Genomic DNA, 14,074 nt, shown 5'->3' with positions numbered 1-14,074 from the left:
CACACACACACACACACACACACACACACACACACACACACACACACTGAATATTCCTAAGGCATAGGTTGGGCGGAGGGAGGGGAGGTGAACATCTTATCTGAGAAGGCAGTTAGCAGAGACTGCTAGTAAAAGGTGTCTCCACCACCAACCAGGTTTGCAACTGGGGCTTTCCTGTCACTAGGCAACCAGTGCCAAAATAGCCACCCCCAGACAGCATACCTAGAATTACACACTCCCTCCACCCATGCCCAGCTCAAATGACTTTCATTTCTTCTAGTAAGCTCACCCTAAAAACTCAAGGGGTTCCTGGGCATAGAATTATGAGGTGGAAGAACTCTGTAGATGATCTGGGGAGAGAATACTGAGAACAAGGTTCCTGCTTCTCTTGGGTTTTGCTCCCAGCCTCCAATATCTAGGAAATGCACTTTAGTTCACCAGAGACCCCCAAACTATGGGAACTCATTCAGACTTCCCCCCAAAACCTGATGAATTTTGAGAGGATTTTCTGTTAGGAGAAATCCCATGGAATTCTGCAAAAAACAGCATACAGGATCATCTTCAGGGGTTGCTCCAGCAAGGCCAGAATGGCCCTTATAAAGGGTTTCTCTAAGGCTGATACATTAGTAGAGACTCAAACCAAGCTGTGGACAGGCTGAGGGGGCTTATTTCTTCCTCTGCCATCATCCTCTCCCAACACTTCTCCATCTTTAGAATCCTGGTATGAGCTCCTTACCTCTCACACAGGGCCCCATTTTACCTTCCTCTCACAGAAGAAGATGAGCATTTATACAGGCTGATTGTGGTACCTACTAGGGCCCTTTGTTTTCCTATACCCCGTCTGAACTTCAATTCCCAGTTGGTTTAACGGTGGGCGTCTCTGATGGAAGAGAGGTGAGTCACTCTTGGGCCAGGGGGTAGGGAGGGCTGTGAGTAGGAGGCACAGAGTTGGGGGCTGGAATCCTGGCTTAAGAGAAGCACACTGGGAGGGGTAGGCAAGGAGTACACTGTGTAGGGTGGGGAATGAGAGGGAGACAAGTAGGCATAAGAGGAGGAAGGTCAAGAGACCCTCCACCCTTACTTGGTGCCATCTTCTGGGTTGCCCTCCCCATCTGTCTTACACTCCTCTTCTGTCTTCAGGTCATCCGCATTCAGCTTCTGTTCCTGTTTCCTCCTCACACACTTGACCACCATCAGTACCAGGATGACGACAGCCAAGAAGCCACCCACTGAGGCACCCACGATCACAGCCACCGTTGAGTCACGTTCAGGGGGCACTGATAAGAGAAAGGGAGGAGGGATGACACTGGGGTTGGTGACTAGGCAGGGCCACCAACCCTGAACTAGCTTATTCCCTTATAACCCTTATTCCCTCCGAGGGTTTAGAGTCACAATCAGAGCAGGGAATTAAATCTACATGTCTTTCTTTACAGCCCTGTCCATTACTTTGGAAAAAACTCACCAAGATGCCTTGCCAGCTCAAGAAAGATTAAGTGAATAATTTCATCACCTTTTCCCACTCACCTGCCACCAATTACTCCTGATTGGTGAACCTCTTAAGGGCTCCTTCCCCTCATCTTTGGGAAGGAAGAGGAAGAGAGAAAGAGGGAAAGGAGAGAGGAGGAAAAAGAAAAGAAAGAGGGAGAAGAAGAGGAAAGGAGAAGATCTCCCTCTAGCTGCCCTAATTCACTTCCCTTCTCCCCTGGCTTCCCACCCCAAGGCTCACCTTGTGTTAGGACCTGTAGGTGGATTTTGCCTAGACCACGGTTGCGGTCAGGCGGGTTCATGACATAGCAGTTATAGGTGCCCTCATCCTCCAGCTGTACATTGTTCAGGGTCACAGATACATCATACTTGCTGGGGTTCCCTGTGAATTCCACCCGATCCCCAAAACGGTTAGGTTTCAGGTTAATGATTTTCATCCGGAATTGGAGAAACTGGTCATGAGGGGGGAAAAAAGGGAATACAGAATGGGGAATTTTTAAAGCTACCACAAATAGACTAACCATACTCTCTCACCTCCCTCCCAGGCCTAGACTCTGGTTACCAAAAGGCCCACCCTCCCCCTTCCTCCCCTGCCACCCCAACACACTGGACAGAATGATGTCTCCCTTTATTGTCCCTCTACCCTTCTATCCTCAAAGCTTCCTTGAAGAAACCTCCTAATCTGGGCAGAAATTCCAGCCCAGATGGACTTTAGACTCAGCAGCAAGAATGTGAACCAGAGGGAAGACAGTCTACCCATTAAGCCCAACTGTTCTTGAGCCCCCATCCCATCTCCCAGCCCAGCTCACCATCTCCTCAGTACAATTCTTGCACTCTTGGTATGTCCAATTCAGGGAGAACTGTTTATTGTTCACTGTGTAGCAGGAGTTAAAAGTGCAGGCCAGGCGCACAGTGGTGCCGTTGAGGACATTGAGTGTCATGGGAACTGTGACCTCCATGCTCGATGCTGACGGCACTGGGGACAAAATCACAAGCCTGATTGTGATCCATGATCACAGAACCAGAGAAGATGGAGCTGGGGTGAAGGGGAGAGCCCAGCCCCTCCACGCCTGAGGTGCAAAGGAATAAGGGCAACAAAGGGGGTGATGAGGCGAGGGGGAAGCATGAACAGCTGTCATTTGGGCAGGAGAAGGCAGGTGACTGACTCTGCCACCCACAACTAAAAGATGGGGGAGAGGCCCTGGAGATACAAAAAAGGGAAACCTAGCGTGGGTGGTTGTACAGGAGTGAAGGCAGAATAAGGGGAATTAATCAAGTGAAGGAAGGGGGTTGTGCAACAGGGGAAGCACGAAACCTCTGCTGGTACCGCTCTCTGGGGGCTCACTCCCTGCGGTCTCCTCCTCCAGTCCTCCCCAGACACTCGTGCTGATCCCAGAGCACTGAGGCCCCTCTCTGTGCTGAGGCTCAGAGTTCTGGTGCAGGGGGCAGGCCAAGAGAGCTGCTGCACTCTTCCTCCTCCCCCTCCCTCCATCCGCAGGTCCTTTAAATTATTCCACGGGCTCAAACTATAACACCTTAATGACCTCTATGTTGTCGTCTTTGAAGAAAGGGAGTTGGGGAACTAGTTCTTTATAATTATCAAGGGGATCCTCTCTGGAATTTTAGTCTGGGGGAACCAAGCCACTGGATGACTTTGATCTTCCCTCCCATCTCTTATGAGTTACCCTGGTGATTTGTAAGACATCACAGAGAGGCAGCTGCTGGCTCTTTGGATAGAGCACCTGCCCTGGAGTCAGGAGGACCTGCGTTCAAATCCTGCCTATAACACTTACTAGTGGAGTGACCCTGGGCATGTCACTTAACCCTATTTGCCTCCAAAAAAGACCTCAAAGGATTTGCAGTCAGATGTCCCAGGATGTAAGCTTACTTATACTACCTACAAGAAGTAGCACGGGGCCTTAAGTCATGGGAAACTTGAATTCAAATTCTACCTCTGACACTAGTCATGTAGCCTTAGTTGCTGTTGTTTAGTCATTTCGGTTATAATCCAACTCTGTGATCCCACTTAGGGTTTTCTCACTAAAGATACTAGAATAGTTTGCTATTTCCTCTCCAATTCATTTTACAGATGAGGAAACTGAGGCAGGGTTAAGTGACTTGCCCAGGGTCACACAACTAGTAAGCGTCTGAGGCCAGATTTGAACTCAGGAAGATGAGGCTTCCTGACTCTGGTCTGGAACTCTATCCACTTTGCCACCGAGCTGTGGTATAGCCATAGGCAAGTCACTTAATCTCTAAGAGTCTCCATTTCCTCATCTGTATGGTAGGGATAAAAATACCAACTACTTCACCTCTTTGTTGCTGGAATGAGATAATATGCATACTTGGCAAATCTTAGAGTACCATCATCATTTCAGTCATATTTGATCCTTCATGACCTCATTAGGGGTTTTCTTGGTAAAGATACTGGAATGGTTTGCCATTTCCTTCTCCAGGGGATCCATTTTGTCAGGCAATCAGAAGTTAAGTAACTTGTCCAGGCTCACACAGCTAGGAAGTGTCTGAGGCTAGATTTGAACTCAGATCTTCCTCCCTACAGGCCTAGTGCCCTATCCGAAGAGCCACCAGCTGCTCTTTTAGAGTACTATTGAAACAGCAGATATTCCCACCTACTAGCTAAGTAACCTCAGGCAATTCACTAACACTTTCTGGACCTCAGTTCTTTTAAATGTAAAAGAAGTGGGGGGAGGGGAGGGGGCTCGGTTAGGTGACCCAGTAAATAGAACACTGGTCCTGGAGTCAGGAGGACCTGGATTCAAATTTGGCCTCATACACTTAACACTTACTAGCCATGTGACCTTGGGCAAGCCACCTAACCCCAATTGCCCTGCCCTCCCCACTCCAAAGAAGAAGAAGTAGGAGGCTCCAGATCATTTCTAAGACCTCTTCCAACTCTAAATCCTATGATTTTAGGATTCTATGATTCCAACTCAGTAGATAGTATAGGGGACGGTATCTAGGGTGACAGAAAGACACTGAAGATGAACCAGGCGCTTCTCCCCCTTGCTCTGTTCCACCTCCTCCCTACACACACACATTTTCACTCAGTATTCAAATCACTCTCCCCTCCTTTACCAAAAAGTCTGGAGGAGGAAGAGAAGCTTCACCAACCCTTTCTCTCTCATTGCCTTCCTCTCTCCAACTCTCCTGCTTTCGCTTCCACACCACCCACTACCCGCTCCTCCTCTGGCTTTAGCATTTCTCAGCTTCTGGGTGTTTCCTTTTGTAATACTGTATACTGAATTCTTTTCTACTTGGTAGCAGTTTCAAGGGCAAGGAAGTCAATGGCACCTGTACCTTAAATATCAGACCTGAAAAAGAACAGAAGGTTCCTTGTTAAACTCATTTTCTCTCAAGAAGATTGAGCATAATATGTATAATAAGCAGGGGAGACAATGGGATTAGCACAGAATTAATAGTCAGAAACTCTATTCTCCTTGAATTCTACCTTGAAAAATAGTGAGGGGGAAGTACAGTATTCCAAGGGTTTTCCCTGATAGGCACCTCCCCAGCCATAGGGTCCCTTTCTCTGTCCCAAATGGCCTGTTTTCTGACTTTTTTTAAGCTGAAACCAAAAAACAGCTGCACTGCAGCATCAAATGACTAGCTTCACTTCCCTCTTGGGACCTCCATCTGCTCTGCGCAGTGGACTTCATTAAGGACTGCATAATTCTGGACAGCCTGAACAGTGGCTTGTCTCCTCAGGGAAGACCATGCAGGTCAGAGTCAGGCTTTTTGTTTGTTGTTTGTTTTTTGTTACTAAGAGGTGAAAGGGACCTTCTGGATCAGGGACTTCAAACCTGGGACCTCTCTGGGCAGCCACTCCACTCCACCCCACCCCTCCCTGGCCTCTGTCTCTGTTCAGATAAACAGTAATCAGATTAACAAAGCTTTTTGGGGAAAGAAAAAAAAAAGCAAAAATTTAGATCGTTGCAATACAAGTAAGATTAATGTTAAAAATTTAAAGTAAGCATGTGACTTGAGTTTAAAACGACATCTCTAGTTCCAATCTGGAGAAGGAAATGGCAAACTATTCCAGTCGCCTTGCCAAGAAAACCCCAAATAGGGGTCACAGAGAGTTAGACACGACTGAAATGACTGAACGACTCTAGTCCCAGTGGTTCTTTTTATAGATGAGAAAATAAGACCCAGAGAGCCTTAAAGGGAGGGATGCCCTGACCCACCTCAGCAGGTAAGTGGTACCAGACCCTCCCTCCCAAGGCAGGATGGACTGAATGGCCTTCCCTGCAAGGCCAACATGCATTGCACAAAACCCTAACCCCTTCCCCAGGAGATATCAAAGCTTCATCCTGCAGCAGGGATGGGCAGAGGAGAGATACTTCAGACTGGATGAGCTCAGAATGGAGGTGGCCCTTGCTCCCTCCCTCTAGCCCTCCCTGTGCTCGGCTTGAATTCCTCTTTCCTGAGGGTCAAGCTTGGGGGAATGGGGATCCTGACTCTGACGCTGCCTGATTGGGTGGCTGGGGGCAGTAGGTTTCCCCTTTCTCATCCCTCCTTTGTAAGATGTGAAGGGTGGATGCTGATCTCTTAAGGTCTCCGAAAGCTCGGCATCCTATGAGCTCACGGGGTGAGAGCCCGAGTTAGGTGCATTGCAGGCTTTCCTCTTCCAGCACGGATGCCGCTGCAGCAGATCCCAAGCAGAGTCTGTGCGCCCTCTAGAGGAAGGAGAGCTTACTACCTTAACCCTACCAGCTCAGAGAGAAAAGCATCTGAAAATTTTAAGGTCAAGGGATTTAATGCCTTAAGGGCATTAGAGAACATATAGTCCTGAAGTCTTAATTTTACAGATGGAAACTGAGGCCCAGAGAGGGGAAGTACTCAAGGACACATAGGTAGTTAGTAATAGAGTTAAACTTTTGTCTGCTCTTCCGTCCATCTCCCCTCCCCAGGACTTCTCAAGTCTTTTTTGTTTCTTTTTCCTTAGGACTCTTCCTCAAGGCCTTGACCTCTTTGGCCAAAGTCACACAGAGGCAGACAGACAAACTTAGGAGTGAAGTGAGGAAAATCTTCCCAATAATTAGTGCTACCCAAAGGGGGAATGGACATCTCCACCAGGTAAGTGAGCTGCCCTCTCCTTGGTGGCTTTCAGTTGGATGTGTTATGGATGTTATTAAGGAGAAGCCTGTCCAGCCTTCTTGGGCATCATCTACTTGCCTAGATTAATATGGACGTTAAGTGGAATAAGGAGAAGGGGAAAACAGAAATACAAGGAATCTCCATTCTCCAGATTCCAATAGGGTATCTCAAGCATGGAGCTAAGAGACAAGTCTCTCTCCATCACTTGCCAAACCTACTTACAACATAACTTCTACCCTTTTGACTTAGTGAGGTTTAACAGAAAACTCTGAGACTCTGGGAAACCCATCATCACTACGCTTCCTTCCTGGCTGTATCCCAGTGGAACCACAGAAAGGAAAGCTTTAGTTCAGAAATGAAACGTCTATTGCTTCTCTTGCTATATAACAATTGTGCTACTGAATCCTGCCAATTCCCCTCCTACTGTCTCCATAACCTCCCACTTCCACAAAGGCCCCAAGTTGCTGTTGTCTCCTACTGAAGGGCCTCTCCATCCAAAATACTGCTCTATCCTATCAACTGCCACTATCAAAGCCACCTTCTTCAAACCGTAACCATTGTTTAGAGACCCATAAGGGCTTCTCACAATATGCATCAAATACAAGATTCTTCCTGCTCTTGCCCCCTGGATTGCCTTGCCCTCCCAACACAAGCTACTGCAAAGCCTTTCACCAGGCCCTCCCATATTATCTCACTCCCTCATCCTTCCTCCTTTTCTATAGTCTCTTATTCTACAGCAATTAGGTGATATGGTGGATAGTACACTGGATTGTAATCAAGAAGCCCTAAACTCAAATCTCACCTCAAACACTTACTAGTTTGTAACACTGGGCAAGTCACCTAACCTCTATTTGCCTCCATTCCCTCATCTGTAAAATGAAGGTTATGATAGCAACTACCTCCCATGGCTGTTGTGAAGATCACATGAGATGGTATTTGTAAAGTGTTTTACATACCTTAATGCACCATATAAATGCTAGCTTGTTACTATTATTACCTCCTTGATTCCTGCCAAATTTATTTTCCATCGATTCCACTCTAACCTCCCAAGTGGCAGAAAGCCTCCTTGCCATGATCTGATCCCTAACTCACCAAGCCTTCCTTCCCTTAAGAAGTTCCTGAAATCCCAGTTCCTGAATGGGTTTTCTTTTCCAGTTATGGGTCAGGTGGTCTATTCTCCCAAATCTATCCCTTCTAAACATTTAAATCACCAACTACCCTTTACTTGTCTGCCCTTTACTTGAATGTATATTAGCATCAAAGTTTAATTATTCACAGAATCGTGGGTTACTATGGGTTGCCATATTTGAGTATCTGAGGATCAGTGATTTACAACTGGGAGCAACTTTAGAGGTTATCCAATTCAATCTCTCAAGTTACAGATGAGAAAACTTAGGGTTTTCTAAAACCTAAAAAGCTTAGACTTGCCCATGGTCACACAAATAGTTTGCGCCAGGGTTGGGGTTTGAACCCAAGTGCTCTGATTCCAATTCCAGTGTTGTTTCCATTCCATTATATTATTACTAGTTCAATGGTTTAGCTGTCAATATGCCAAATGAGGGCATCAGTTTTATCACATAAGTTTCCAGAAGACAGGAACTATGCCTCTCTAGTTCCCTTTGCCCAGGACATGGTGATCTTTTGAGATTGCCATACTTTCTCTTTCAATTCATGGATATAACCCCCAAATCAGTGCTAAAGGAGCAATTAAGTTAAGAAAGTAAAGAAGATCCAAAGAACACCTTTAAATTGAGCTTGTAAATTAACTTCCTAGACCACTTAGCAGGCGGACAGGCTGACCTATAGGAAGTCTGCTGGTAATGAGACAAGTGGTACAAACATTCTGAACCTCTCACCCTGAGTAAGAGGGGAGATGGGCTATTTTGTTAAGACTTGACCAGGCAGTTCTGAAGTCCAATCTTTAAAACTCACAAGCCCTCACAGCCCATGGACTTCATTTGGGGGGAGGAGGGCAGTCTGACTCTCTTCAGCCTCCATCTTAAGTTGTGCCTTCTCCATCGCCCTCAGCCCATCAAATGTTGACCTGATTTATTTATCTAAAAAGAAAAATCAACCTCACTCTCCTCTTCCTTCCCTCATACAGACTTCCAAAATAATAATGACCAATATTCTTGGTGAACCAGGGCATAAAAGGAAGACCAAAGGCTCAGCCCTCTGCCCCCACTACTCCTCTATACACACTCTCTCCAGGCTCTCCAATCCACCCGTGAACCAAGGACCACAACTCTAAATCGAAGTTTCTGATGGAGACGGACCCCTCCAACTAGGGCATCAGATTCAATCCCAAACCCCCATCAAATGGGAACAAGTCTGAAAATCCCAGAAAGAGAGAATACAGATCCAGTCTATCCTCTGCCCTGACTCCCCGCCATCATCTAAACCCCATCCTTCTCAGGAAAACTTAAAGGAAAAACACTCCCCTTCTCAATTTGTGGCTTACAATTTTCACAAGAGAGTAGAACAGATTCCACACCCCTCCCCAAATTTCTATGTCAAAAGCAAGTAACAGCATCTCTTGCTCAGGAACAACATCTCTCCCTACCCCCACCCCTCAACTAGGACATGGGGCTACAACCTAGAAAGTCCCCCTTTCCAAAACCCCTTCTAGCTCAAGCTGCTGTTTTTGCCCATCAGGAGCATGCAAATGGACAGTCTAACTTACCCAGAGAGAAAAACAGACTGAGCCCAGTGAAACAGAAGGATGGGCGAGGTAGCCAGGCGTCTCTGTGCATTTTCAAGGACTGAGATGTAGTTTGGTTAGGGGCTGGGAGGGGGTGATCTGGGAACTCAGGGCTAGAAGGTGAGCAGTGGTTGGATGCAAAAAAAAATGCACGGATTTATTTCAAAGACATTTATAATATTGGGGGAGCTTTATTTCCACCTCTATAATATGGCTGGCTAGTCTGTTGCTGCTTTAAAAAAAAAAAGGAAGAAAGAAGAAGATAGAAAAAAGGGACATAGGAAAGATTTTATGGTTGGTGGATTATTTCAAAGCAGGTGGGAGGGCATAAAAAATCAGCAGCAAGTTCAATTCAGTTAAGTGTTTTCTGGCTTCAAGATGCTATACTAGGCATTGGAGATACAAAGACAAAAATGAAGCTGTACTTGTCCTCAAGGAGTTTACATCACTGAGGATAACAACGGGCATACAGATTAAGTAAACACAAAGTAATTTCTGGTTAAGGGGACAGAACACTAAAAGCTGGAGTGATCAGAAAAAGGCCCCTTTCAAGAGGTGGTACAAGATGATTCTTGAATGAAACTAAAGACGCCAAGCCAGAGTTGAGGAGGGAGAGCAATCCAGGCACAGAGGATAGCCTCTTCAAAGTCACAGGAGCAGAAGACAAAAAGTCATGCAGAGAAAAAGTTAATAGACCAGCTTGGCTTCCATAGAGAGGATGTGAAAGAGCATTCTCAGCAATTCTCCCCTTTTAAAAACTAAAGTAGGAGCTCTATTGGAGTCAGGAGGACCTGAGTTCAAATCCAGCTTCAGACACTTACTGGCTGTGTGACCCTGGGCAAGTCACTTAACCCCAACTGCCTCAGGAAAAGGAAACTAAAGGAATAACTGCCCTCTCCCCCTTGACTCTTCCATATAAACGATTGATATTCTCAGAAGTATGACCAGGTAGTGTCTTCATCTCTACTGAGAAACAGGCAAGCTGATATCAGTGTAAGTCATAGCAAGATGGACTTGCTTAGGGTTGGAATATAATCAGCCTGATCATAAGAGTCATTAGTGGAAAAAGTGATCGTGGAAAGTTGTTATGTGAACATATTTAAATGTAAGATAACACAGAATATACATCTATCAATTGACATCCCCCCCCCCCGACTTCTGGCCTGCAACTTCATTGATGTAGGAAACACCTACCAATGCAAACCAACCACAAACCATAACCTACAGTCTTAGAGAGCTGCCTAGGGCACTGAGAGCTAAGTGACTCTTGCCTATGTCACACAGTCATAGACACAAAATACAAGTCTATATCAGAGACAGGACTTCAACTCAGGTCTTCCTGACTTCAAGAAAGGCGCTTGATCTCTACCCACTTAGCCATACTGTCTCTCATCAATCAATCAAAAAGAATTTATTGAGACCCTACTATACATGTTAAGAAGACACTACCAATTTGTTACTTGGTACCAGCAGGATAACAAAAAAGTACTATACAGTACCTTCAAGAAGTTTATGGTCTGATTTAGGAAACAAGATCTATATGAAACAATTAAAGAACAGTAAGTGCCAAGATAGGGGGCAGCTAGGTGGTGCCAGTCCTGGAGTCAGGAGGACCTGAGTTCAAATCCAGCCTCAGACACTTGACACTAGCCGTGTGACCTTGGGCAAGTCACTTAACCCCAAATGTCCTGCTTTCCCCCTTCAAAAAAAAATGACAACATGTAATGAGTTGATAAATGGTGTGTTGAAAAGGTAAATGATGTAGGAATTTAGAGAAAAAAGAATTGAGGGGGAAGGGCTTAAGCAACTGGGCAAGTTGCATGGAGGGAAGGAGGAATGAATCAGAGCCTTAAGAATGGGCAGGTTTTAGACAGGCCAGAAGGAGATGGAAAGGACATTCCAAAATAGAAGAGTAGTCTGAGTTTAGGCATGTTGTTGTTGTTCAGTTTTGTTTGATTCTTTGTGACCCCATTTGGGGTTTTCTTGGCAAAGATACTGGAGTGGTTTGCCATTTTCTTCTTCAGCTCATCTTACAGATTGAGGAAACTGAGGTAAATGGAGTTAAATGACTTTCCAGGAAGCTAGGAAGTGTCTGAGGTCAGATTTGAACTCAGGTTTTCTTTACTCCAGGTCTGGTGCTCTGTCTACTGTCACCTAGCTGCCCCTTAGTTACAGCTGCCCAACTTATAAGTGTAGTTGTGCCTGAAAGTGAAGCAATGGACAAGGTGACTTCTGAATAGCTATTCCAACTGTATGAAAAAAGGAATTCACAAATTAACTGTCCCTAGATTTCTCAACTCTGGCATGGACCTCTCTATTTGATTCTTCACTGGACACAGGGAGCCACAGACTGTGGTACCAAGGATGGAAAAAGAGGGAAAAGTGGAGAACATAAAGAGCAGGTGGTACTGTCCAGGTAGGATAAATTCTCATCATCCACTGGGATGCCCTTAGAACTCTGAAAAAGGACGTTCACGTTTTCATTCAACAGGAACCAAAGCCGTTTCAAACACAGCCTTGACTGCTCTCATCCTGAGCTCTCTGTGGGTAGCCATCAGCAGTACATCCTGCCAGGTGTGCTGAAAGGAGGGCATTGGCAGAAGCACACAGAGTGGGGGTGGGGAGTGTTACACTACTCTCATCTCTCTGGCTGCAATATAGCATTGGGAGATGCCCTAACATATAGAGTGACATAAATCAATGGTACAAGAATTATATACAAATCTGCCCTGAATATTATGAAATCCTGGTTAATGCTGCTGCTGATGCAACCTGAATTCAGGAGCCAGCTTAATGCAATGCAATGAACATTGGTTTTGGAGTAAAAGGACCTGAATCCTCTGCCACTCATTTCCTGTGGAAATTTGGATGTCACAGTCTCTTTGGGCTGCAGCTTCCTTATCTGTAAAATGGGGCCGCAGTGGAGTAGGAGGGGAGATTATTATCTATAATTATATCAGGGCTAAAAGGAGACTTGTTCCTAGTTGCTGGTTACCTAGGATTTCTACCCCAGGACAGAAGTCATTCATAAAATGAGAAGGTTTGATTAGCTGATCTCTGACATTCCTTCTAAGTCTACAGCCATAACGTGCTAGGGTTCTCAGCTTGGTCCAAGCCCTCATCTTCCTTACTGGCATTTGGTCCCATCACTCTTCCTTCATCTGCAGCAAGCTCAAAGATGCTGCATCATGCCCCTCCAAGTGCAGAAAATATTCAGTTTGATGTTGCCGGCTTCCTCCTTTTTCCTACTACACGTTGCTTGGGCTTTAAACTATTGCTCAGAATCCGAGGAGACCCACTCAACTACATTCAGAAAACTTTATTATTGTAGCACATCAAAATTGGGAAGGAATTGGATCTGGCAATGCTCAGAATAAATTTCTTCGATTTTAAAAGAAACAAACTGGGCATTCATTCTAGGCACTGGAGCAGCCCTTCACCTACACCACCATCTCCAGCCCTCAAGTGAAGAGGAGCCTAAGTAAGGAGTCAGATGCCCTGATAGAGGAACACAGCAGGAGAGCTGCTCCATATTTTTCCCATATGGTATCTAGGATGTGATTATTTCTTGTCAAGGAATAAACTATCTCTCAAAATCAATAGAGGCTGTATTATAGTAGGGTGAAAAGATCGTTCAGCTCCAAACCCTATGTTTCTATGATTAAATGCTTTCTAAGGTCCTTTCCCACTTTGATATTCTGTGGTTAACGAATTGCCAAAAGAATTGTTAAGGATTAAGGAATAGAAACCTATGGGATGGATTATTTTGAGAACTTTGTCCAACAACGCTCAAAGCTTCCCATGATCCCATTAGCCCAAAAGATTTTGTTATTAACCAACTTCAGATTATCAACCTTAATGAATAAACCAAAGTAACAGACAACACAAATGTAATTTCTATTTGAGCTTAGAACTTTTTTTCTAGTGCCAGCAAATTTAGCTTTTTTATTATGTTTGACTTAGATTTTAAAATTAATTTGCACTCCTTTGTCCCATAGAAACTGACAAGAGAGATGATTCAGAACCTATTAGTTGATAGAGAGAAAGTCAATCAGAGATTAAACCTTTCATAAATAATCAATAAAATGGATCATCTACATAGGGTTAAATAAGAGTTGAGGAGATACTGTAAAGAGAACATCATTCACTTATGAAGTCTAAAATCCTTCACAGTTCTTCAAAAAGGCAAGGATTGCCACTCTCATTTTACAACTGGGGAAACAAGTGGAAAATAAATACATATAGTTAATGCATGGTTGAACTTTGAAGCCAGTCATCTCCCTCAATCCCTGCTGCAATGGACTCCACTCTGGTCCCTGAAAATACAAAATAAAAATAGAAATTCTATTTCATAAATAATCATTAAACCTTTATTATATACCCAGCATTGTATCAAATTCTATATGTGGGATTAAAAAACAATATAAAATATGATTCCTACCCACAAGGTATTTACAGTCTTTTATAGGCCCACAAGACTTTATTTATACAAAAGCAACCAGAAAACAACACGGTTTAGAAAAAGATCAAGTGCCAAGCAGATACTGTTATTAGAAGTCAGAAGAGAAAAATGTTGATGTGGTTGGGAATAGTCAATACTCTAGCAGCTAAGTTGCATAGTAGAGAGTAGTGGAGCAGGAGTCAGGACAAAAACAAAACTAGCCATGTGACCTTGGGCAAGTTACTTAACCCCAATTGCCCTCCAAAAAGCAAAGAGAGAGAGAGAGAGAGAGAGAGAGAGAGAGAGAGAGAGAGAGAGAGAGAGAGAGA

At 44.7% G+C, this 14,074-nt stretch overlaps 1 protein-coding gene and 1 long non-coding RNA gene across 2 annotated transcripts in view; one reads left to right on the top strand and one right to left on the bottom strand.

Moving 5' to 3' along the window:
- LOC138145076 (uncharacterized) overlaps window positions 1-1,274 on the top strand; it is a 14,260-nt gene extending 12,986 nt beyond the window's left edge. Inside the window, exons 3-4 of the long non-coding RNA XR_011164091.1 lie at window positions 1-894; window positions 1,141-1,274. The exon at window positions 1-894 is cut by the window's left edge and continues 6,933 nt beyond it. This is a non-coding gene — a long non-coding RNA (uncharacterized lncRNA). The remainder of the gene's footprint in view (window positions 895-1,140) is intronic.
- The window catches only part of SCN2B (sodium voltage-gated channel beta subunit 2), an 11,696-nt gene extending 2,133 nt beyond the window's left edge, over window positions 1-9,563 (bottom strand). The window contains exons 1-4 of the mRNA XM_069066703.1: window positions 9,287-9,563; window positions 2,295-2,461; window positions 1,727-1,937; window positions 1-1,277 (exon numbers count right to left, since the gene is read on the bottom strand). The exon at window positions 1-1,277 is cut by the window's left edge and continues 2,133 nt beyond it. Coding sequence (XP_068922804.1) covers window positions 1,078-1,277; window positions 1,727-1,937; window positions 2,295-2,461; window positions 9,287-9,356 — 648 coding nt within the window. The 5' untranslated portion in view covers window positions 9,357-9,563 and the 3' untranslated portion in view covers window positions 1-1,077. The remainder of the gene's footprint in view (window positions 1,278-1,726; window positions 1,938-2,294; window positions 2,462-9,286) is intronic.
- Window positions 9,564-14,074: the final 4,511 nt, after the last annotated feature.

Source organism: Petaurus breviceps, unplaced genomic scaffold, assembly GCF_028583685.1.
Source record: "Petaurus breviceps papuanus isolate PSGF00001 unplaced genomic scaffold, PetGlider_PUasm1.0 90723, whole genome shotgun sequence".
Taxonomy (NCBI): Eukaryota; Metazoa; Chordata; class Mammalia; order Diprotodontia; family Petauridae; genus Petaurus; species Petaurus breviceps.
The sequence above is the reverse complement of the archived record's forward strand: the minus strand, read 5'-3'. Positions and strand labels throughout refer to the sequence as shown.